Source organism: Acomys minous, assembly GCF_964271855.1.
Source record: "Acomys minous genome assembly, chromosome: 6".
Taxonomy (NCBI): Eukaryota; Metazoa; Chordata; class Mammalia; order Rodentia; family Muridae; genus Acomys; species Acomys minous.
The window spans coordinates 105,412,886-105,438,607 of record NC_140487.1 but is presented as its reverse complement, the minus strand read 5'-3'; the positions used below and the strand labels follow the sequence as shown (position 1 = coordinate 105,438,607).

Below are 25,722 nucleotides of genomic sequence, written 5' to 3'. Positions count from 1 at the left end.
GACCCAAGAGGACCCTATGCTCACAGGGTTTCAGCCTAGCAAGCGACATGCCTCAGTTGGTAACTACAATAGAAACCTCAACTGATTTGCTACAGGGCTCATTCAACCAGTCATGCATGCACACCTACTTTTAATTTTTTTTAAGTTTTTTTTTTTTTAGATTTAATGTGCATGGGTGTTTTGCCTGAATGTGTGTCTATTGCACTACGTGTGTGCCTGGTGACTAAAAAGGGACATTGGATCCCACGAAACGGGAGTTATGAGTGCTTCTGATCCACCATGTGGGTGCTGAGACTTAAACCTACGTCCCGGGTGTTAGCATAGAGGCATTCCACTAGCCTGCTCTCGGGGACCTAGCAACTGCTTACCTCATCACCTGCCAACACCAGGTCTGTGCTACTATAAAAGAAGCCCTGCTTGGCCGGGTGGTGGTGGCAGTGGCACATCTTTAATCCCAGCACTCGGGAGGCAGAAGCATTTCCGTGAGTTCGAGGCCAGCCTTGTAGGCTCTGTTTCTTAACAATTAAACTTTATTATACAACCCAACTAGCTTACCCAAGAGGGAAAAAAGGTTAAAGGGACAAAGAGTGAACCTTCCGGTATCTGTTCCACGGGACGGGTCCTTAGGTGTCTCTGGCCTGCATGCTGGTCCAGCCTGTTCACTGATCCACGTGCGCTCAAGCCGGATCTGCACCTGTTGCTGCACTCTCCTCTCCGCCTGTCTGTGTCACGTGGGAAGGGCGGTCTCCTTCTCCCATTGCGGGTCGATTAGAAAAACAATAGTCCAAGTCAAGTCCCCAGGTCTGCTTCCTGAATTCCAGGCCCAGGATGGCTCCACTCAGTCTATCACAAGGTATCCATGGGGTGCCCAAGGGTAAAGGCCCCCCCAAGACTGCTCTCACTTGTGTCAAAGCTTACAGTCTTTCCCACACAGCCTGGTCTACAAAGCGAGTTCCAGGACAGCCAGGGCTAACACAGAGAAACCTTGTCTCAAAAAAACAAAAACAAAAACAAAAAACCAAAAGCAGAACCCCAGCTTTCTCTTTCTGTTCTTGGGGTTCTCTCTCTCTCTCTCTCTCTCTCTCTCTCTCTCTCTCTCTCTCTCTTCTTTTTTTATGATATGGAGAAGTTTATTATATGAGCATGGGAGAGCAGGGAAGTCGGGGGGGGGGGGCACCCCTGAGAGCAAGACAGAGACTGAGGGACAGAGACAGCAAGAGAGGAGAAAGATGAGAGAGGGTTCTTTCTTTCTTTCACCTGTGTTTCATCTCTCTTTTCTGTTCCCTGCACACACCCACTTTCTCTCCCTCTCTGCACCCCACCCCCCATGGCTCTCTCAGTTCCCTGTCTGTTCCTCTACACATCCACTTGTCTGCCCACCTCTATCCCTTTCCGAAGTCTGCACTCCTCTTTCTTCCCCCAATAACCTTTTTTTCACCAGGTCTGTTGCATGTCGTAATTTCCCAGGGGCCCATTTTGCTTCAGCTGCCAAAAGCACACACCCCCCCCCACCTCCGCCCTGCCGTTGATGGCTATGGTCAAGAAAATAACAATAAGACAATAAGATCTGGGAGATAGCTCAGCAGTTAGGGCATTTATCGATCTTTCAGGGGACCTGGGTTGGAGTCCTAGCATCCACATGAAGCTTACCTGATTACCTTCTGTAAGCCAGGCAGTGGTGGCTCATGCCTTTAGTCCTAGCACTCTGGGAGGCAAAGGCAGTTGGATCTCTGTGAGTTTGAGACCAGCCTGGTTTACAAAATGAGCCCAGGACAGCCAGGGCTACACAGAGAAACGCTGTTTTGAAAACATAAAAAATAAATTACCTTCTGTAACTCCAGTTTCAAGGAATCAAAAGCCCAACACGGCACACATGTGGTGTGCATACATTCATGTAGGTAAAACACTCATATGCATAAAATAAAAATAACATTTTTAAGAGCTGGGAATGGTGGCGCACACCTTTAATCCCAGCACTCAAGAGGCAGAAGCAGGTGGATCTCTGTGAGTTCGAAGCCAGCCTGGTCTAAAAAGTGAGTCCAGGACACCCAACACTACACAGAGAAACCCTGTCTCGAAAAACCAAAAAACAGGGGCTGGAGAGATGGCTCAGAGGTTAAGAGCACTGTCTGTTCTTCCAGAGGTCCTGAGTTCAATTCCCAGCAACCACATGGTGGCTCACAGCCATCTACAATGAGATCTGGTTCCCTCTCCTGGCAGGCAGGCACACAAAAACAAGCAGAATACGTATAAATAATACATAAATAAATATTTCAAAAAAGAAAAACCAAAACATAAAAATAAATAAAATAAAAAATAAAATTTTAAAAAAGAAAGAGAGAGAGAGAGAGAGAGAGAGAGAGAGAGAGAGAGAGAGAGAGAGAGAGAACCAATAAATACTGGTGAATCTATGGAGAGTCCCTTATACACTTTGGGTGGAAATATACAACTGGTGTAGCCACTATGGAAGTCAATATGGGGTCTCCTTGTTTAATTAAAATGGGGTGCTGGAGAGCCTGAGTGTTTGCTGCTCTTCTAGAGAACCTAGGTTTGATTCTTAGCACCCCATACCACATGGCATCACAACCATCTATATTCAACTCCAGTTCCAGGAAGCCCAACATCCTTTTCTGGCCTCTGTGGGCACCAGGTACACACATGGTACACACGTGTATATGCAGGCGGAACACCTATACACATAAAATAAAAAATCTCCAAAAACCCTAAAAAATAGAACCACCGTCGTGACCCACCCGTGCTACCCTGGCTAATTCTAAGTCAGCAGGCCACCACAAAGACACCCGCACATTCGTACCCCCTGCTATAACTGTCAGGTTCAAAAGGAATGACTGACTGACTAACTGTGGTGCCTATTAGCACACCAAAACTTGTGCTGGCCTCCAGGCCCTCTCAGCATAGAAAATGCCTGCTACAGCGTCCATGTTGGCTTTCCTCAGTTTTTTTTTTTTGTTTTGTTTTGTTTTTTGTTTTTGTTTTTGAAGACAGGGTTTCCCTGTGTAGCCTTGCCTGTCCTGGACTCGAGACCAGGCTGGCCTCGAACTCACAGTGATCTGCCTGCCCCTGCCTCTGATTTTGGTTCTTTTGGTTAAAGGGGTGTGCCATTCAGCTCTTCTCACGCCCATCCATACCTCAGACTTCTCCAGCCATGTTGGCCATGGCCACGCTTGGTTCTCCTCTCTTTCCTCTTCCCCTTGTCCATCATGGACCTGGTCCACTCTGCTGACCACATTTAGTCTATTACTTTCCCTCCTTGCTCCAGACTCTTCCAGATACCTCTGGTTGAGCTTTCCCTTATATGTGCAATAAGAACCTTCCCCTCGACCCCGTACCTTGCAGGGGTCAAGTCCTCACTTTATATGACAATGTTTATTGCTGCACCTGTTTCTGTAGTCGAGGTGGGGGAGCATCCTAAGAGGTTCATCAACTGACAAGCAGGTGAAAAAAATGGGTTGAACACACACACACACACACACACACACACACACACACACACTAGGGTTTTATTTAGTTAAAAAGGAAATGACATCTGCAAGAAAATCGATTGAACTGGAGGTCATAATGCTAAGTGAAATGAGCCATACAGGATGTGACAGTGGAAAGGGGGCTAAGAGAAGCAGGGAAGAGGACTAAACGGAAGGAGGGGCAAGAACAAGAGGGGGTGATGATGGGCTGGGGAAACGCCTTGGCTGGTCAGGTAACATAAACAAAGCTGAAGCTGCCCTTTGAAAGCAGCCAAGCATGACACAGTACAAACTATAGCTTGGTTCGGGGCTGCACACCTACCTGTCCAACACTGACGACGCTGACAAAGCTTGAGGCCACTCTTTTTTTTTTTTTTGAGACAGGGTTTCTCTGTGTAGCCTTGGCCATCCTGGACTCACTTTGTAGACCAGGCTGGTTGAGGCCACTCTTGGCTGCACAGTGAGGCCTAGTTTAAATATAAAACCTAAAACAGAGCAAGCTATGAAATTCCAGACAAGCAAAAGCCTCAAGGATGGGGATTTGACAGACAGGCAGATTAGGCCCTGTCCCATGTACTCATATTGAATCTGAAACCGGTGGTAAGGAAGTGGCCTGTAGTAGCATGCTTTCCAGGTGACCCTGACACACACCAGGCTTGGAGGAGCACTGGAAAGTATACAAAATGGCAAAATCAGCCGGGCGTGGTGGCGCAGGCCTTTAATCCCAGCACTCGGGAGGCAGAGGCAGGTGGATCGCTGTGAGTTCGAGGCCAGCCAGATCTACATAGTGAGACCAGGATAGCTAAGGCTACACAGAGAAAACCTGTCTTGAAAACAAAAACAAAAAACTGGAAGGTAGTGCATGGTGGCTCATGGATGTAACCCCGGGATCTAGAGGCAGAGGCAGTAGGGTCCCTGTGCATTTGAAGCCAGTTTGTACTACAGAATAAGTCCAGGTCATAATTTGTTTGTTTGTTTGTTTGTTTGTTTTTCGAGACAGGCCTGCCTCTGCCTCTGCCTCCCGAGTGCTGGGATTAAAGGCCTGTGCCACCACGCCCGGCAAGTCCAGGTCATCTTAAGGTGAGACTCTGTCTTAAAACAAAAAGAAAAAAAAGAAAAAAAAGAAAAGAATTAGGATCTCAAAAACTATATATACACACACACACATACAAGCATACACACTCACACACATCTGCACACTCATACACTCACATACACTACACACACACACACTTCATTTGGAAGCATAGGAATGTTATCCTGGGCAGAGGAACTATGAGAAGTGCCCCGCCCCCAGCGATAAGAATCATTTGACCTCAGTGCTGCTGCTTCACTGTTGGAAGAATTTACCAAACTGTACCTTTCTCTCTTTATCCCCTCCTCCCCCTCCTCCCCCTCCTCCCCCTCCTCCCCCTCCTCCCCCTCCTCCTCCTCCTCTTCTTCTTGCTTGGGTTTGTTTTTGAGTCATGGCCTCATGTATTCCAGGCTGGCTTCAAACTCACCATGAAACCAAGAACGACCTCCTGTCCTTCCCTACCAGGGGCTGGGACTACAGGTGCGCGTCACCACTCCTATTTTCTGTTAGGTTCTTGGTTGGTTGGTTTTTGTCCCCGTGTAAGGACACACAGGAGCAATGAAGAGAATACAAACTGAGGAATCCGCTGTCACCATGCCTGCATGGCGACACCTCCATTTCTCTGTTCTTTTTTTTTTTTTTTTCCCCCTCGAGATGTTATCTTCGCCATCCTGGACTTGCTTTGTAGACCAGGCTGGCCTTGAACTCACAGTGATCCACCTGCCTCTGCCTCCCGAGTGGAGTGCTGGGATTAAAGGTGTGCGCCACCACGCCAGCTGGTTAGTTGACTTTTAAGTTGTTTTTGGTTTTTTTTGTTTTTTCCAGACAGGGTTTCTCTGTGTAGCCTCAGCTGTCCTGGACTCACTTTGTAGACCAGACTGGCCTCGAACTCACAGCGCTCCGCCTGCCTCTGCCTCCCGAGTGCTGGGATTAAAGGCATGCGCCACCACGCCCGGCTAGTTGACTTTTAAAATGATTGGTTACTAGTTATTTTATCCTTGAGGGGGCAGGAGATCAGCTTGGAACATCATGTGCTATCAGATGCTCTAGACAGATACGAGGGTGTGGTTTTAGAACAGCCCTGAGGCCATCTTAGAAGGTACTGAGTGGCCAGGGTTGAAAAACAACTTTTCTATCTTTTCAGGGCCGTGCACCTTTAATCCCAGCACTTCAGAGGCAGAGGCAGGAGGATCTCAGTAAGTTTGAGGCCAGCTTGATCTACAGAGTGAGTTTCAGGACAGCCAGGGCTAGAATACAGATATGCCTTTAATCCCAGGAGACAGAGGCAAGCAGATCTCGAGTTCAAGGCCAGCCTGGTACAGAGCAAGTTCCAGGTACAGAAAAGTTAGAGGCAGGTGAAGACAGCACAAGCCAGCGAATGAGAAGGAGCCAGAAGATTAGAACAGATTGCTAGAATTACTTTGAGGCCAAACAGAGCAATTCAGTCAGAAACCAGAGAATCAGGTCTGCGTCAGCTTGGAGAGGAGTTTGAGCCAGAATAGTTGACTTGACCTAGCCAGGCAGAATTCAGAAAGAGCTAGGCAGAGTGAGTTTATTCATGCCCAGCATGTGGCATTCATGACTGATGCAGGGACCCAGGAATAGGTGCTGCCCGTGGGTCCCTGGATTGTAGAAACAAGTTGAGCTGGGCAGCAGTGGCAGGCATCTTTAATCTCAGCAGTCAGGAGGCAGATGTAAAAGTCACTTTTACAGAAACCCTGTCTCAAAAAAAGAAAAGTGAGGGGCTGGAGAGATGGCTCAGAGGTTAAGAGCACTGATTGCTCTTCCAGAGGTCCTGAGTTCAGTTCCCAGCAACCACATGGTGGCTCACAACCATCTATAATGTGATCTGATGCTTTCTTCTGGCCTCCAGGTGTACATGCAGCCAGAGCACTGTATACATAATAAATAAATAAATCTCTTTTAAAAAAGAAAAGTGAGAAAGAGAGCAGCACAGTGGGCCACACTTTAGTCTTAGCACTCTGGAGACAGAGCCAAATTTCTATAAGTTGAAGGCCCAGTCTGGCCATATATAATATGAGAAGGAGGGAAAAGAGAGAGAGAGAGAGAGAGAGAGAGAGAGAGAGAGAGAGAGAGAGAGAGAGAGAGAGAGAGAGAGAGAGATTGAAACCCTGTGAATGGCAGCACGAGGGATGGCTATGGCTAGAAGAAGCCCACCTTCTTTAGCCTAGGCCTAAGGTACAAACAATCTTGGGATGCTTGATTGCAATCTTCCCTTAATCTGAGCCCAAGGTGGAAACTGATAAAGATCTGAGTATAAACCGAGAGGCGGGAAGGGTTGGCCCAAGACAAAAGGCAGGGGCAGGTGACTCTGGCCGGGGTATTGTATTGCAAAAACGACCCTGGAATGGGGGAGGAAACAGGGGTAGAGGGAGGAGACAAAGACTGGAGCACCTGAGAGGAGTCGAAGTTTCCTGTCCAAGGCCCCTGGAGTTTGAGGCTTTGCGGCGGTGGCGGTGGCGGTGGCGGTGGAGACCTCCAAGTTCGGTGCAGCAGCAGCTTCTGTCGGGCAGAGGATCTGCTGGACTCCTGAGAGTTACGCCAGGGGAATTGCCGCTCGGAACGGACACCCAGAAGGTTCTCCTTAGTCTCCTTTCCCTGCTATTTAGGGTAGTTGGGTTGTAAGGGAGGTACATGCCTTTAATAAATCCCTAATAAGGTAGAATTTTTAGGGAGTCGGAGCCAACGAGCGGCGCTCGACGTGTGGCCCGATGGGTTCGTTACTTTCTAATGATATGAGGGGAGATTCCAATCTCGAGGGTGTAGAAATGCCGATTCAGGGCACCAGCAAAATCGCAGCTACCGTTGCGAAACTCTTTCCTGCTTTATACTCAGAGGCAGGAATTTTCTGTTTTTTCTTTGTCTTTTTATTGCATTTCATTTTTAGAAGGGTTGCAAGAAAGGCTGATAAGAAAGGAAAACCAGAGGGGTCGGTAAATTCTATCGTCTTGGAAAGGAGGGCAGAGCCGACTGAACAGCTGGAGGAAGTGCGGGAGGAAACTGAAGAGCGAGGGAAGCAAACCGCACCTTTGGTAAAAGAAGGTGAAGAAAAACAGGATCAGCAAAGCAGGCAGACAAAAAGGTCTTTGGAGGAAAATGTTCCGATAGAGGAACCCTCCGGAGCCGCTCAGACCCCACCATCTTTTCCAGTTACTGTAAGACACGCGCCTGCTCATAATGGCGCCGAGGGTTATGATGAGACGGCCCGGCCTCCAATAGATAGGTTGGATTTAAAACATTTCAGGGAATGTATCCTCCGTTATGGAATGCATTCGGCTTTCGTTAAACAAATGTTAAATAACTGGGCCACGCAGCATAGACTTGTTCCCCAAGATTGGGAAAGGTTGGTTTCAGCGGTGTTAGAAGTGGCACAGCAATTACAGTGGGTCTGGTGGTGGCGAAGTGAAGCCCGGAGACTCGAACAAGAAAACAGGACGAGGGGGATAAACGTTGATAAAGATCAATTGCTTGGTGAAGGGCGTTATGCTGGCTTAAGGGAACAAATTCAATCTGAAGACAGAGTCATTGAGCAGTGTCGTGTTGCAGCCCTGAGAGCTTGGGACATGGTAGAGGAATCTGTTAAGACAGCCGTTCCCTTTACTAAGGTATTTCAAGGGCCTGGGGAAGCCTTCACTGAATTTTTGCAGAGATTGGAAACAGCTTTAGATAGAGCCGTACCAGACTCTGAGACCAAGCAGGTGCTGAAAGTCATCATGGCCTATGAGAACGCAAATACTGAGTGTCAGAGGGCAATTAGACCCTTAAAGGAAAGAGGAGCTCCATTAGATGAATGGGTAAGCTTAATGCCTTTTCTTTTGCCCAAGGCAACTGGCTTGTCTCTAAAACAGGATACATTTTCTCAGGTGACAGGTACCGGCGCCACAGAGCCTAGAGAAGGACATTTAGAAGTAAAAGATGGAAGCGTCCATCCCCTTAGGAGAAGGAGCGAGACAAAACCACCCACAACGAACCAGGCCTGATGATGCACACCTTTAATCCCAGCACTGGGGAGGCAGGGGCAGGCAGATAGCTGTGAGTTCGAGGCCAGCCTGGTCTACAAAGCGAGTCCAGGACAGCCAAGATAACAAAAAAACCTTGTCTCAGAAAAAAAAAAATCCACCCACAACAAAAATAAAAACAGATACAAGATGCTTTTGGTAGGGGCTGGAGAGATGGCTCAGAGGTTAAGAGAGCTGGTGGTTCTTGCAGCTGTGTTCATTTCCCACATTGTGGCTCACAACCATCCACAATGAGATCTGGTGCCCTCTTCTGGTGTGCAGGAGTTACATGCAGGCAGAACACTATACATAGTAAAAAAAAATATTTTTTAAAAAATTAAAAAAAGATGCCTATGGTATGCATAAACTCTAAAATAAGATGGGAGTTTTATTTAAGGTTTAAATGATGCCTTTTCTTTTGCTCAGGGCAACTGGCCTGTCTCTAAAACCAGAAGCATTCTCTCAGGAAATAGGAGGTGGCCTGGTACACATCAGGCGCCATAGAGCCTAGAGAAGGACACTTAGAATTCTACAATCTTGTTTTGATTTCAATATGATAATGGTTGTATGGTCATTGGTAATGGTGATGTTATGCTTCCTCTTTTCAAGAGGTCAAAATGAAACAGACCTGGACGAAGGATAAACAGACTGTTAACTTAAGGCAGTCACATGAATTCAAACTGCAGAACAAGCAGTTAACTTATATTGCTAATCCTACTACATGGGAGTAGCTCTGAGACATGAAAGTCTACGCATAGCCAAAGCTTCCTGTTGGTTACAGAATCCCCACGATTTCTTATTAGATGCCATTCTTCATATGGCATGAATGTCTTTTTTTTCTGCTCATACAAAGAGCAGAGAACCAGCCTTTATTTTTCTGTGCATCCTACACACTTCATAACTTTTATAGTTTTAGGGCTGTATAATGCTTGTGAGAAATTATATGTTTTCAGAGTTAAAGAACCGGACACTGGTGCTGGATCAGACCTGACAGGAGTCACTCCTCCAGCATGCTGAGACGCTGACATCCTGCATCCTTCGTGTTCCAGCCCCAAGTGCTTCAGCTGCTGCTCCTCATCAGAGAAGGACAGCTTCAAAGAAGGCTCCTGATCCCCATTGGGCCACCATTTCAGACTGTCCCACACAGGACTTATATTAAGCCTGGAACTTCTCAACATTTAGAGACTGGACCACAAATACTGTTCCTAGCTTGTTTAACCATTTTTTTTTTCCCAATTTTATTTGGGCCCCTACATAGGTATTATTCGCCCCAAACCAGCCGGAAGAAACTTTAAGAGAAAGACGCCCCATTTCCCTTAAGGGGGGGGGGGGTTGGGTAGGTTTTTGGTTGCTTTCTTGGGCTATAGATGTTTACTGTCTTTGAGAGTTGGTTATAAGTTATTATTGGACTTATTCAGAGAGAAAATGAGGTTAGACTCAGGGGTTTCTCTTTTTCTTTCTTACATATGGAGTTAGGGGTTGAAAAGGAAGAAGGGGAAATATAGAAATATACAGGGAGGATAGAACAAAAAGTAGATTATTGAATCTACTCCTCAACTCAAGGCCTTAATTGTTACTCACAAATAAGCTTAATTTTAATTGATATAGGATTTTGTATATTGATGCAAAATAAGTTTAATTTTGACCCATTGAAATAGAATTAAAATTTAATATTCTTCACACATTATTTCTACTCTTAATATGCGGTATGGTACACACACAACTCAGTACTTGGTTTATTTCTAATACTCTGACAGTGCTATTGCAGGCTGTTTAGGGTAATTAAGTAGTATAAGTCAATTGTTGGTCAATGCATGGTCATGTCAAGTACAGGAATATATATCCTACGTTTAACAGATAGATATGATTCTGCAGTTAGATGAGGTAAAGTAGTTAGATATGGTCTTCAAAAACCTCAGAGACCTACAGAATATGGAATTTTAAAATGCTATTATTATTTTGAGAATCGTTGACAATGAGACAGGTTTAGCTCCTGGCAGCACCCAGCCTACCTCAAAGAAGATGATGAGCATCGAAGAACCTCCTTATGGAGATGGCTTCGAGTGTGGCAAAGAAGCCACTGGACAAGAATGTCCTTGTATCTGCCACAGACAGAATTCTGCCTAAAATGGGGCAAGCTTGGATGCAGGCAGAGTTGACGGCTAGACTCTGCCAAGACAGGGTAAGCAAGTCCTCAATGGTTCCTGTTTCGCAAAAGTCTGTCAGATATACTGGGCCAGAAGGCTGAAGATGATGCTCCAACATTATAGAGAGTTTTGGGTGACTGTTCAGGCAGCAAACTGTCTCTGTCATTTTTTCATTTTGGAAGATGCTAGCCTGTACTTCCTGTTTTACTCAGGCAATTAAATGTATTCCTTCTCAAGTCTCTGATGGGGTTGAACACCAGGTAGTTAGTTTTAAAATTCAGCTAGTTGTTTGGGAGTAAGAAGATACTTTTAGGGGCCGGGTGGTGGTGGCGCACGCCTTTAATCCCAGCACTTGGGAGGCAGAGGCAGGCGGATCGCTGTGAGTTCGAGGCCAGCCTGGTCTACAAAGTGAGTCCAGGACTGCCAAGGCTACACAGAGAAACCCTGTCTCGGAAAAAAAAAAAAAGATACTTTTAGGTCTACATAGGTATTTTTAGCTTTGATAGATATTGATTTAGGTTCAAAACTTTAGACTAACCAAGATAGAATAGATAATATTTTCTTCAAAGTTGCCAAATACCTTTTGATTAGACATTATGTATGTAAGTCTTACCGATTGGTTTTTATATTTGTTCTTACTGTATATAAAAAAGAATGGCCTTATTTAGACTGAAAGGGGGCAATGTTGGAGGTTGGTCTGATGTATTTTGATGCTAATTACTGCTTGCTGTCTCTGACCCACCATACCTAAGAGCCTTATCTGCTTAACTAATAAAATGCCATCACACCTGGGCAGGGCAAATGGATAGGCGTGGCTAAGATTCCCTGGCTTGGGGAGAGAGGATCTTCAGAGGAAGAAAAGACCTAGAGGAGAAAGGAGAAGAAAAGAAGGCCACCTTGGGTTAGGTGGAGGAGAAGCACATGCCGGCTTTGATGGAGATTTGGCCCAGATGAAGAACATTAGCAAGACTATGGGATTATGGATGGGAGGCAGTTTTATAGAAATTTTTAGAAGCAGATGGCATGGGAAGTAGTTTAGGGGATTGTATTTGCCCTGCCCCAGGTTAACTAAGGCTATTTTAAATATAACAGGTGTCTGTGTCTTTTTTTTTTTTTTTTTTAAGAATTATTTGCACTTGGGAGGCAGAGGCAGGCGGATCGCTGTGAGTTCGAGGCCAGCCTGGTCTACAAAGCGAGTTCAGGACAGCCAAGGCTACACAGAGAAACCCTGTCTCAAAAAACAAAACAAAACCAAAAAAAAAAAAAAGAATTATTTATTTATAGCATATACTGTGTTCTGCTTTCGTGTATGCCTGTACACCAGAGGAGGGCACCAGATTTCATTATAAATGGTCATAAGCCACCGTGTGGTTGCTGGGAACTGAACTCAGGACCTCTGGAAGAGCAGACAGTGCTCTTAACCACTGAGCCATCTCTCTAGCCCCCAGGTGTCTGTGTCTTGATCAATTGCCAGCGGGTTAGAAGATACTGTCGTAACAATAATTATAGGCCAGATAATAAACATTAGGCCTTACTGATGAATTAACCGCAACACAGGCCCTTGAGTTGTCAGAGTTTTTTTTAGTGATTTGCCAACAGAACCTAAGGCTCCTTTGAGGAAAGCTTGGAGTCACTGACCTGTCGCAACAGAGACTCAGAGAAGTCAGAGAGCTACCCAAAGTTCCATCGGAGCAGCACCAGAGTCCAGGGCTCCTGACTCCCAGCCTAGGCAGCTTAACCTCACTCCCTTGCCTAAGAGGTACCACGAAGAGAACAGGGGCGCTAGTCAGCCTTCTCTCCCTCTTGCCTCCCTTGCCTCGGGTCTTGGGAGGAGGGCCAAGTCGGCTGTGGGTGATGCTTTTCTTATCCTGCTGCTACTTCCTTTCTGGGAAGCGGGAACCTCATTCTGGGCAAAGACAATAAAATTCATCCGAAGGTCTCCTCCTGCCCCCACCCGGATGGGCATCACGTGGCCCCAGTTAGCAGGCCAGGAAAATTCCATCCTTTGCACACTTAGCCTCACACACCCATCTGCTCACTTACCCTGGGCACACTTAGCCTCCCTTACCCTTCTATGCTTGCCACCGCACGCTCCTGGCACACTCTTTTTCCACCTCCGCCAGGGCCACACAGCCAGCCTCTCTCCTTCACTGCCCGGTTGATAGTCACAGACCTACCATGGCCCTAGGGACACTGAAATTCCAGGCACTGGGTGAGGAGGAGGAAGAGGAGGAGAGCTTAGACTCTGTGAAGGCGCTGACAGCCAAGCTGCAGCTGCAGACCCGACGGCCCTCATATCTGGAGTGGACTGCCAGGATCCAGAGCCCGGCTTGGTGCAGAGTCCAAGCTAGACCCGAGCCAGCAAGACCTGGGACCATCTGTGGCTTCGACTCTATGGAGTCTGCACTCCAGTGGCTCAGGCTGGAGCTGGTGAGTCTTGGTGGGTGTGACAGACTTACATAGGGTCCTTGAGTCAGTCCCCTTTAAAGGCCCCAGTCTGTGGGGTTGGGAGGAGGTGAGACTGGACCATAACCCTCAGTACCTCATTGCTGTGCGCTGGCACAGAGGAGCCAGGGATTCACTGGCCAAATGGTTTATTTAGTTGTGGAACCAAGGCTGAAGTAACGCCCTAGAGCAGTGGTTCTCAACCTGTGGGTCTCGACCCATCTGGGAGGTCGCTTATCAGATGTCCTGTATCTCATATATTTATATTACATTAAGATTCACCGCCATGCGTGGTGGCTCACGCCTTTAATCCAGCACTCGAGAGGCAGAGGCAGGCGGATCGCTGTGAGTTCGAGGCCAGCCTGGTCTACAAAGTGAGTCCAGGACAGCCAAGGCTACACAGAGAAACCCTGTCTTGAAAAACAAAAAAAAAAAAAAAAAAAAAAGGAAGATTCACAACAATAACAGTTATGAAATAGCAACAAAAACAGTTTTATGGTTGGGGGGGTCACCCCAACATGAAGAACTGTATTAAAGGGTCTCGGCATTAGGAAGGTTGAGAACCATTGTTCTAGAGAGTAGAGAGTCCAGGACAGCCAAGGCTAACCCAGAGAGACTCTGTCTCGAAAAAAAAAAAAATTTAAAAAAAAAAGTGACCTCAACGTTGCTGTCAGGTACAATCTGAGAGAAGAGTTGAATATTAGCTGTCAACCCAACGTGTACGGATATAGGAATGTCCAGTTAAGCTCCGTGAGTCATCTCAGTTGATTTGCGACGGCGTGCCTGTGTTTGCATACTAATGGTTCCTTTACTTGGTTTGAGTAACACGGAAAAAGATCTGAGAGACGGGGGAAGGATGAATTTAGGTGAGAAGGGGCTTTTGAGCCGGTCTATGCAAAGAATATTCACAGAAAGGGAACCGAGGCTGGAGGCTAGGCTAGCAAACTCATACCCCCTATCGGTCACAGCAGGAGATGCGGGCTCAGGACCAGCAGCTGGCGGGGCAGCTGCTGAGGCTTCGGGCACAGCTGCACAGACTGAAAGTAGACCAAGCCTGTCACCTGCACCAGGAGCTTCTGGATGAAGCCGAGTTGGAGCTGGAGCTGGAGTCTGGCGGCACCGGCCTTGCTCTGGCCCCACCGCTGCGGCATCTGGGACTCACGCGCATGAATATCAGTGCCAGGCGCTTCACCCTCTGCTGAGGGCACCTGAGCATCGTCTCCTGGACTATCTGGGAAGAAGGAAGAAAGAGGGTGTGGCGCTTGGTGAGGGAGAAGGCACATTTGGGTTTCTGAAAGCTGAATTCAGAGAGCTCAACGTGCCCCCCGACGCCCCCTTGAGGCGAAGAGAGGGAGCTTAACCCCAAATTTTCTTTTTCTTTCTTTCTTTCTTTCTTTCTTTCTTTCTTTCTTTCTTTCTTTCTTTTTTCTTTCTTTTCTTTTTTCTTTTTTGGTTTTTTGTTTTGTTTTGTTTTTTTCTTTTTCTTTTTCTTTCTTTTTTTTTTTTTTTTTTGAGACAGGGTTTCTCTGTGGAGCCTTGGCCATCCTGGACTCACTTTGTAGACCAGGCTGGCCTCGAACTCACAGCGATCCGCCTGCCTCTGCCTCCCGAGTGCTGGGATTAAAGGCCAGCGCCACCACGCCCGGCTTCTTTTCTTTTCAAGACAGGGTTTCTCTGTGTAGCCCTGGCTGCCCTGGACTCACTTTGTAGACCAGGCTGGCCTTGAACTCACAGCAATCCTCTTGCCTCTGCCTCCCAAGTGCTGGGAAATTAAAGGTGTGCACTGCCACTGCTGCCACCACCACCCGGCTCCAAATTTTCTTAATAAAAACACATTGTATCCCATCGAGGTCTTTCACTGAGGCTGAATGTTGTTGTTGTTGTTGTGTGTTTACTATATATCCCTGGGTTAGAGACCCCACAGCAGGAGACAAGACCCTGCTTAGGGTAGATGGCGCCCAGGCTCCCCAATAGCTCCGTTTCTATTTCTCCACCTTATCAAAACCAGAAGTGGGAAGAAATTTTTTTTTTCTTTTCTTTTCTTTTTTTAAAACTTGTTCGAGACAGCGTTTCTCTGTGTTGCCCTGGCTGTCCCGGAACTCTCTAGACCAGTGGGCCTGGAACTCAGAGATCTGCTTGCTTCTGCCTACTGAGTAAGCACTAGGCTTAAAGACATGCATTACCACTGCTCAGCATTTCCCTGTGTAACAGCTCTGATTGTCCTGGGACTCACTCTGTAGGCCAGACTGGCCTGGAACTCACAAAGATCCACCTGCCTCTGCCTCCCACATGCTGGGATTAAAGGTGTTAGCTACCACTGAGTATCTGATTTTTTAATGACTACTGGGGGCTAGAGAAATGGCTTAGAGGTTAAGAGCACTGTCTGCTCTTCAAGTGGTCCTGAGTTCAATTCCTAGCAACCACATGGTGGCTCACAGCCATCTGTAATGAGATCTGGTGCCCTCTTTTGGCAGACAGGCAGAACATTGTATACATAATAAATAAATAAATCTTTAAAAAAAAAATATTGCCATGTGTGGTGGTGCACGCCTTTAATCCCAGCACTGGGAGGCAGAGGCAGGTGGATTGCTGTGAGTTTGAGGCCAACCTGATCTACAAAGTGAGTCCAGGACAGTCACGGATACATAGAGAACACCTGTCTCAAAAAACAAACAAGATTATTTCTTGTATTTTTCAAAGTGTGTGTGTGTGTGTGTGTGCGCGCGCGCGCGCGCGCGCGCTCAGAGACACCAGAGATGTCATTGGGTTGGCTGGAGCTGGGGTTACAAGATTTTGTGAGCTGCCTGATTTGGGTTCTGACAAGCACTTTTGACTACTGAGCCCAGCCCTTAAACTTAAAATGTTATGCCACTTTTTTTTGTTGTTTAATTTTAATGCATATGGGTAATCTGTCTTCACACACCCAGAAGATGGCATCAGATCACATTATAGATGGTTGTGAGTCACCATGTGGTTGTGGGAATTGAACTCTCGAAATCAACTCCCCTATTTCTTGCTTTCTTTGCTTTCTTTGCTTTCTTTGTGTTTTGAGACAGGGCCTGTGGAGCTCCAACTGTCCTGGAGCTCTCTCTGTAGACCATACTGGCCTCGAACGCACAGTGATCTGATTGAGATATCAGAATGAGCTAATTGCAAGCAAGAGGAAGTTATATTTTAATGCAGGTTTATTGGAAGCAGCTCTCAGCTGCCATGCAGGGCGAGGGAGGGAGGGAGGGAGGGAGGGAGAGAGTAAAGCAGGGAGCAAAGCAGAGAGAGGGGAGAAGGAGAAGAGGAGAGATACAGAAAGAGAGGAGAGCAGAGGAGAGGTAATGAAAATACATGGATTATTTAGTGACGAACCTTCAGGAAAGAGGAAGAGGGGGGGGCTGGGCTAGGGAATTCAGGGTAGAGTGCTAGGTATGCCAGCCATGCCCTGGCAGCAGACAGGGAGAGAGGGAAGCCTGAAACCAAAGGAGACCACCTGCCTCTGCCTCCCGGTGCTGATCTGGATGAAAGTCACTATGTCCAGCCTCCCCTGTTTATTGCTGTTAGACAGTGGGGGAGATCTGGCCAGCATGAAGGCTTCTGCCTTTAATCCCAGGGCTCAAGGGGCAGAGAAAGGCGGAGCTCTGGGAAGAGCTTGAGGCTAGCCTGATCTCCATAGTGAAATCCAGGCCAGTCAGGGCTACCTAGAAATAGACCCTGTCCAAGATTCCAAAAACAAGTAAACAGGCAAATGAAGAAATGAAACCAAGCTAGCTGCTAATTCTTAACTCCACAGGCAGGTAGAAAGGGCTTACTTTAGAACACACCAGGAGGCCCCCAATAAATCCAAGCACTGCTTCTTAGTGCTGTCCCTCCAAGGTGTGAGCTGAAGCTGAGGTGAGCTGTAAAATGCTACGGTCTGTAAGTGAGAGTGGCGGGGCCTCGCACCGGGTCTGAGGACACATCTGCCGGCTATGTCTCTCTGAAGGTTGTTTTTTTTTCCCCCCTCACCCTGAGTCTCTCAGCCTTTGTTTCTGTGCTACTCTCTTTGTCTGACTTTCCAACTCAGACTTCCTCCACCACCACCACCCCCCATTTCCTGTGCCCCCCCCTTCCCTCTGCAGCTGAGGTGCACACAGCTTCAGTTCCCACCTCACAAACCCCAACAATGGTCTGTGGGCTCCCCTCCCCCACCTGCTCACTCAGCATAGCTCAGGAGGTGACACATTTCTACTTTCCTTCCAGGGAGGTCAGGACCTATTCTTAGGCCCGATAGGGGCTATTGGGGTGGGGGTGGGGGTTCCTCATGTCACCAGTAGCCTAGCCTTCTGCCTGTAATGGGAGTCATTCTCACCTTTGACCTGCCTGCTGCTTGTTGCAATGTTCTTAACTCCTGCTGATGTCAGGATGTCTGCTGGCTGCCTTAGATGCCTGTGCAGCATGTTTACTCTGCCTTCTTCAAGAGATGGTGGTGCAGGCTGTGTGCTCCAATAGGGGTGTGGCCTTGCCTCAACTTGAATTACCATCTTCAGGCATGCTGTCCTACCCTCTGCCTATTATTCTGTTCTGTCTGTCTGTCTGTCTATCCATCCACCCACCCATCCATCTATCTATCCAGACAGGGTTTTTTTATGTAGCCCTGGCTGGACTCGTGGGACTCACTGTGTAGACTAACTAGTCTAGCCTGAAACTCATAGAGATCTGCGGATCTCTGCCTCCCAAATGCTGGGATTAAACCCATGCACCACCATGGCTCCAGCCTGTCACTGTATTCCCAAAGGCATGAGGTTTTCTCATCTGCCTCCTGAAACAGGCTGTCAACGTTCAACTATAACACAGCCGTTGTGCCCTAAGATGACAAGGATCCTGCTCTGTCAGTGACTGTGGCTGTCTTTTTTTTTTTTTTTTTTTTTTTACTGTAGCACATGCAATCTCGTTGCCGTCGTTTGTTAACGCTTCAACTCTCAACAGAGATGCCTTTTGCTGTCATGCTAAACCATTTCCCGTCCCTGTTTGCTGAACTTGTCATTTCGTCTTTTAACCCAGGGCCTTGCATTTGCTAGGCAAGCGCTCTGCCACTGAGCTAAATCCTCAACCCCCGTTTGCTACATTTGTAACTGCTGTCCTTTGCTCACGGAGGGTAAAGGCTCCCTTTGGATCTTCCCCCCCCCCCCCCCCCCCCCGGGTGTGGTAGGAAGGATGCTCCATCAGGCATCTTTTCTTGCCGTGGATAACGACCAGTGGATCTCTGTGAGTTCAAGGCAAGACTGAACTGGTCTGCAAAGCAAGTTCCAGGGCAGTCAGGGCTACACAGACCCTGCATTTAAAATAAAAATCCTCTTATTAGTTTATATTATTATTGTTTTTTTTGAGACAGGGACTTGTGGGGTTCAGGCTGGCCTGGAACTCTGTATACAGCCACTCCGGTCTCTATCTCCAGAGCGCTGGGACTATAGACCTGAGCCATCACAGACGGGCCTCCCCTCGGCTCTCACTCCCCTAAGTGCCTCCCTCAGTATAAGTAGGGGCTGGGCCTAGAGATGCCTGGGACCCAAGAGGCTGAGGGGTGTAGGGCTATGGCAGCAGGAAGCTTGGGGTGCTGGAGGCTTGTGGTTGGGTTGCTGGGCCTGGGTTGGCTGCCGAGCCCTCAGAAGGAGGCAGGAAGTCAGGGTAGAACGTGGGCGCGAGAGACAGGTGGTGACTGCGAAGGCGAGGGGAGCCGAGAGTGGGTCCAGGCAGCCAAGCCAGGCCAGGAACATCATGTGAATGGGCCAGAAGGCTCCCAGGCTGGGCAGGTAAGGGGGTACTGGGAACAACAGTGGGGGTGGGGGTGGGGGGGAGTGCTATGGTGGGAGCCTGGCCACAGAGGGCTGCATCTGTGTGGAGGACCAGGCTCCTTAGCTGTACAGCAGCCTTTCTGAAACCCCTTGCTGGAGGTTGACTAGGTTGGTGGCTCTCACTTCTACTCTCCATCTTTCCACCCCCCTCGAGGAGCGCACTCCTTGGAGATCCATCGGCAGCCGGGCGTGGTGGCTCACACCTTTAATCCCAGCATTCGGGAGGCAGAGGCAGGTAGATCCCTGTGAGTTCGAAGCCAGCCTGGTCTACAAAGCGAGTCCAGGGATAAAAAAAAGAAAGAAAGAAAGCCATCGGCAGTCACTGGTCCAGTTCCTTGAGCTCATAGGATGAGGTTCCTGAGGCCCAAAGGTGGCCATGAACCTGCTTAACCCATCCTTCCTCACGGGCTGGACAGTGGTGGAGCAGGACCTGAGGAGAGTGATGGCTTGAGGAGCTGGGCTCCGCCTACTCCTGTCATACTTAGGGTGAGGGGCTGGACAGGCTTGAGTGCAGGGTCCTGGGAATCAATTCCCTCATCCCCCGGGCAGACGGGAACGGCAAAAAAAAAAAAAAAAAAAAAAAGTAACCTGGGGCATCCAGATGGATGCATGAGAATTGACTTGAGCCTTAGTGACCAGACCGTGAAGGACGGAGGATTTGCTGGGGAAGTGGATAGATCTGGGAGAGATGCTTATCCGCACGGATGTGTGGTCCCTGGGGAAGTGGATGGTGACTGAGAATGATGGGAGAAGGGAAGCGGAAGGACTATTTTTATCCGGGACAGGGTACCGCTGGCTCAGGGCACGAACTTCTGAGCTTCCATCTAAAAGCCGACATTCCTGTCCTGCCAAGTGTCAGGACAGGAAGTCCTCGCCTTTGCCCGTGTCCTCTCCAGTCTCAGCCCAGCTGTATTTGCGTGTCCAAGTTGGTCTATCTGATTCTTGCTTCCGACACCAAAAGGGTAAAGGCCTAGAAGCTTGTCACCAGCCACCTCCCATCCCCTCATATTCTAACTCTAAACTTTGGGGAGACAGTCTCCACCCCACCCCACCCCTACTCCCATCCCACCCCCCACCACCCCCACCACCCCCGCTGACTCTCCAGGTTTCCCTTGCCTCGATGGAGATGTTCTTGTGACACGTATTCCGTCTCGTCAGCATATGCCAGCCGTCTCCAAGACCTCTCGGCCTCCTACAGGGGCAGAAAACACACTGGCTCTTCCTGTGTGTGTCCTTGAACAGGCAAAGACAGCAGGCCCCTCCACCAGTCCTGTGCTGACTGAGAGGCAGGGTCCTTGGAGCTCAGGATAGTGGCTCTTTTCAAAAGAGCGGGGAATGGGCTTGAGACCGACCGGAAGAGGGAGAAGTGTCCTTCAAGGGGATCTGGAAGCTTCCTGAACAAGGCAGTGTGGGAAGAGGAGGGGTTCATTTTGGAGAGTGCTAAGGACATAAAACAAAGGTCCCAGCCTTTAATCCCAGCACTCAGGAGGCAGAGGCAAGTGGATCGCTGTGAGTTCAAGGCCACCCTGGTCTACAAAGTGAGTCTAGGACAGCCAAGGCTACACAGAGAAACCCTGTCTCAAAAAACCAAAACAAGGGGCTGGAGAGACGGCTCAGCAGTTAAGAGCACCGGCTCCTCTTCCAAAGAACCAGGGTCCAATTCCCAGCACCCACATGGCAGCTCACAACTGTCTATAACTCCAAGATCTGACACCCTCACATAGACATGCATACATGCAGGCAAAAACCCCCAATGCACATAAAAATAAAAATAAATAATTTTTTTTTTTTTAAAAAGGAAAACAAAACAAAACAAACAAACCGAAAGTTCTGCTCTTTGGGACCATGGAGACAGAAACCTCAGAATAAAGTCGAAGGTGCAAGAGCCCAGAGATGTGATACAGTGTGAAAAACAAAACCCAAAAACCACACTTTTCAGCATCAGAGAGGCCTAGGAACAATTCTGGGCCTGCTGTTTGCCTGGGTGAGTGGTTTATCCACTCCAGACTTCAGTCTATTTATAAAGACACAGTAGCAAAGCTCTCGATTCCAAAGTGCCTGGCAAAATCAAAAGGATAATGACGCCAGTGTGCCCCCGGGCAGTACCGACGCGCAGTAGGTGTTTAAAGGAAGCTGAGCACTTCCCCTCCCTGCAGAGTGTTGGTTCACACTCAAAGTTACACCTCCTCTGGCACTTGGTGAGACAGTGAACCGCGCCATCCCTCACGCTAGTGGTACAGCTTTGTGAACGAGCTCGTTTCCTGTATGTACCGTGGAAACTCAGAAAGGCTAGATTCTGACCTGCAAAGAAGGTATCTGTCATAGGAGCGATAGGCTCCATTTTGCACTGTCTAGCACTCAGTACGCTGAGCCAGGGCCATGGAGAATTTGAGCCCAGCGTGGGCTACAGAGCTAGACGTTAACTTAGAGCAAACGCATGCACTCTCACAGACATATCTTCCCTGCTCAAAGCTTCTCATGTGTCATAGGAAAGTGTGATCCATGGGCAGGTTTTGCTCAGTGGTGGGATCCTACCAAGCCCTACACAGCCAAAGGCTGATTGATGGCTTCAAAAGCCAAGCTCAATTCGGAGGAGGGTGTCGGGGTAGGAGTCTAAAATTGTGGGGTCTTGTTTTGTTTTTATTGGTTTTTTTCGAGACAAGGTTTCTTTGTGTAACAGACCCCTGGCTGTCCTGGACTTGTATTGTAGACCAGGCTGGCCTCAAACTCGCAGTGATCCGCCTGCCTCTGCCTCCCAAGTGCTGGGATTAAAGGTGTGCGCCATCACTGCCCGGCTAAAATTGTGATCTTTAAGAGCTCTTCTCAGTGTGGATCTGGAATTCATAATGTTGCATCATCAGTGAATGCAAAAAAAAAAAAAAAAAAAGTCCATGATGCACCTGGAAAGAAAAGGTTTTAGAGCCAACCAACATTGCTTCAGTGACAAATGTCCCGTGGGAGTTTCACAGTAAACACTGGCTTGCTACATCTCTGCAGAGAAGAAATCTGATTCGTTTTGTCTGATCCATTATTTCCTAAACTTCTCGGTCACAAAGCTATTTTCTTCTTCTTTTTTTAATACCTCTACCACCCATTCTAGGCCTGAGATGAAAGGGCAGGGGAGCCGTTCAGGTAGTATGTCCCCCAAGGACTGTTACTCACCGTGTGTTGTGTCACACACCTGTTACCCCAGCATTGCAGTGTTGGAGTCAAGATGAAGCCTCAGGGCACCAGCTTGGGCTTCATCGCCAGATGTTGTCTGAAAAGAGGGAGCAGGGAGATGTTTTTAATAGCACTTCTGCGTTGCTGGTGGTGATTTTGCTGTTTTTATTTTGCTGTTTCAAAATTAGCTCATGGCTGGCTTTGTTTTGTTTGTAAAGTCAAACAGCACAGCGGCATCTAAAGATAACCAGAAAGCCAGCCTCCTCCATCACACTTCTGGGGTGTGTCCCTAGGAGAGGGCTGCCTCCTGCTGGATGGTCCCATGGTACCTTTGCTGAGAGGCGGAAGGCAGAGCAATACACTGCCGCAATTGCTCCCTCATTTGTGTTTTAGGAGGCTTCAGGCAAATCGCTTTAGCCAGTGTCAGCCTCGGTTTTGCATCTGGCGACATTTATTTCATAGGCCTGCTACGACAGTTACACGAAACCAGGCAGATCACACAAACTATGTGGAAAAAAAAAAAAGAGTGCCACCCCAACCTGGGCCTCTAGATACATTTTAAGGGCAAGCTAATTTACTGGCTACAGTGGGTGCTTGGCACGGGCACCTTAGAGTCTCCCCTGCCCATGCATGGGGCTCTGCTGCTGGCTTGGTGAATGGATCATGGTGATGGTTTTTGTGTTCCTTCCTGAAAAGTGTCGCTGTGAGAACGGGTTGCTCAAAGCTGCGGCAGTACCGAGCAGACAGCAGACAGCAGGCCTTACGGCCTTGGGTGAAGAGGAAATGGCCCACTGAGGGACACCCTCTTTGTCACAGAGCGGGCAGATGGCAGGTAGGGCTGAGAGCTCAGCTCCAATCCCCTCTCACAAGGCCGCATCTCCCACACTGTGGTGGATAAAATGCTGACTGTGTGAGACATTTTGGAGGCTGATGGATGGGCATGTAATTTATATGTTCTACTGTTTGACGATGTGTAGCTGGACATGGTGGCACACGCCTTTAATCCCAGCACTCGGGGAGGCGGAGGCAGGCGGATTGATGTGAGTTAGAGTCCAGCCTGGTCTACAAAGCAAGCAGGATAGCCAAGGCTTCACAGAGAAACCCTGTTTCGAAACCTCCCCCCCCCCCCCGAAAAAAAAAAAAGAAAGTTTGACGATGTGTAACTGCCACTTATGGCTAGTGACACTGATTTTCCATTTATGGGAGGGAAACTTCTATTTCAGGTAAATGTATTAAAGAGGGAAAAGTGGAGCCAGATGATCTTTCCTCCCAGCTCTCAGGAGGCAGAGGCAGGCAGATCTCTGTGAATTTCAGGCCAGCCTGGTCTTCAGAGCTAAAGGGCCCAAAATCATGAGGAAGAATGAAGACAGAGTGACAGGCAGTTTCAACCCGGAAGATATAGAGTGAAACACACACGGCAGCCTTAAATGATAATTATGCTCATCTGTTTAGTCCTTTTTATTTTTTAATTAATTAATTAATTAATTAATTAATTAATTAATTTGAGACAAGGCTTCTCTGTGTAGCCTTGGCTGTCCTGGACTCACTTGGTAGACCAGGCTGGCCTCAAATGTACAGATCCGCCTATCTCTGCCTCTAGAGTGCTGCAATTAAAGGCATGCGCCACCACACCTGGTGTGTACCAAGCATCTTAAGAAGCATTTTACACTGCAGGGTTTTCCATGTGTCATATATAATGCTCATTATGGTCCAAGATGCAGGTCCTGTTTTTATTCTTATTTTCCAGATACAGGAATTAGAAGAGGGGCTGAGGGTTCAGAAATCTAAACTGGGTTTGGTGGCTCAGACCTGTAATCCCAGGAGTTGAGAGGTCTCAGCAGGGGCACTGTTGAGAGTTGGAGGTCAGTTTGGCCTACACAGCAAGAACCTGTTTCCAAGAAACCATGCGTGCATGTGATTGTGTATATGTGTCTGTGTGACTGTGTGTATGTATATGTATGCTTATGTGTATATTTGTATGTATATGTGTTTGTGCGTGTGGTGTGTTTATATGTGTATGTTTTTGTGTGTTTATGTGTGTGTGAGGTTTATGGTTTTTGTTGTTGTCGTTGTTATTGTTTTTTCAAGACAAGATTTCTCTATGTGTCCCTGGCTATCCTGGAACTCTCTTTGTAGACCAGGCTGGCCTAGAACTCACAGAGATCTGCCTGCCTCTGCCTCCCAAGTGCTGGGATTTTTTTATTTTTGTTTTTTTCAGTTTGTTGAGACAGGGTTTCTCTGTGTAACAACTATGGCTACACTGGAACTCTCTTTGTAGACCAGGCTGGCCTTGAACTCAGAGCTCCAGCTGCTGCCTCTGCTTCTCGAGTGCTGGGATCAAAGATGTTGTTCACCACTCACTGCCTGGCCTGCCGATAGGCTGTGTAAAGCAGTGGGCCAAGGCTCTCAGGCGAGAAGCTGGCACACACTCCAGACAGAGCGTCCATAAATCAATAGGTCTGCTGCTGGAGTAGGAAAAGAGCCGATGGCAGCAAATCTGGGAACCATGACCCAATCAATGAGAATCAGAACTCATTTTGATGTGTTTGACTTCTAAACAATCCTGGAATCGGAAAATCTAATGCAGGGACCCTTAGGATGGCTCGGCAGGCCAAGGTGCTTGCTGCCAAGCTTGGCAGCCATGACATCTACCCACATCACGGAAGGAGAGAACCAACTCTTCACCTTTGTCCTCCAACCTCCACTTCTCTCTCTCTCTCTCTCTCTCTCTCTCTCTCTGGTTTTCCCAGAAAGGGTTTCTCTGTGTAGCCTTGGCTATCCTAACTCACTTTGTAGACCAGGCTGGCCTTGAACTCACAGCCATTCACCTGCTTCTGCCTCCTGAGGGCTGGGACGACAGGTGTGTGCCGCCACGCTCGGCTCCAACCTCTACTTCTATGGAGTGGTGTGTGTGCACATAAGGGAGCGTATGTGCACACACAATGACTTTTTATTTAGTAATATTAGTAATATTTTAATTATTAGTGCTTGAGGCAGGTTGTCACTATATATCCCAGGCTGGCCTGGAACTCAATATGTAGACTGGCTTTAAACAAAGATCCACTTGCTTCTGCCTTCTAAATGGTGGAATGAAAGGCCAGGAAACACCTGGAAACAATAAAGAATGAAGAGTGAGAGAGAGAGCAAGAGAGAGAGAGAAAGAGAGAGACAGAAAGACAGAGAGAGAAACACACACACACACACACACACACACACAGAGACAGAGAGACAGGGAGACAGAGGCAGAGACAGAGAGGACGTACTTCAGGCCCTTTTAACAGCCTGATTTGCTGTGTGTTGTATACCACACAAGCAAGGCTACTGCACCTGCCAGATAGGTGGCACTGAATTAAAGAACAACACATAAGATGCAGACTGAAATCCAGCTCTGACTCCATCCTCCACCTCAGGAGCACTGGAGTGGGGAAGCCCTTGTACTTATACTTTTGGCTCACAGTGCCTAGTGGACCATATGCTGCTCTGAGTTTGACCAAGAGCAAGTCCTAGTCAGAGATGGTTTAGAATCCATACCACTGTTATTGAACAATGAGTAGAAGAAGAAAAGGCTCC

The 25,722-nt window shown here is 47.9% G+C and overlaps 2 protein-coding genes across 4 annotated transcripts in view; both read left to right on the top strand.

The window, feature by feature from the left end:
- Positions 1–12,620: 12,620 nt before the first annotated feature.
- On the top strand, positions 12,621–15,013 carry FAM167B (family with sequence similarity 167 member B). Its single transcript, XM_084787192.1, has 2 exons — positions 12,621–13,153; positions 14,137–15,013. Exons 1-2 carry the CDS (start codon positions 12,902–12,904, stop codon positions 14,368–14,370), a joined length of 486 nt encoding a protein of 161 aa, XP_084643318.1. The 5' UTR covers positions 12,621–12,901; the 3' UTR covers positions 14,371–15,013.
- Positions 13,135–25,722, top strand: part of LCK (LCK proto-oncogene, Src family tyrosine kinase) — a 35,799-nt gene continuing 23,211 nt past the window's right edge. The window contains exon 1 of one of the 3 annotated variants that reach the window (XM_084787175.1): positions 13,135–13,153. The gene's annotated coding sequence lies outside the window, so the exon portion shown is untranslated. Of the gene's footprint in view, positions 13,154–18,792; positions 18,949–25,722 lie in introns of those variants that run through there. The other 2 variants (XM_084787174.1, XM_084787173.1) reach the window with 2 other exon arrangements.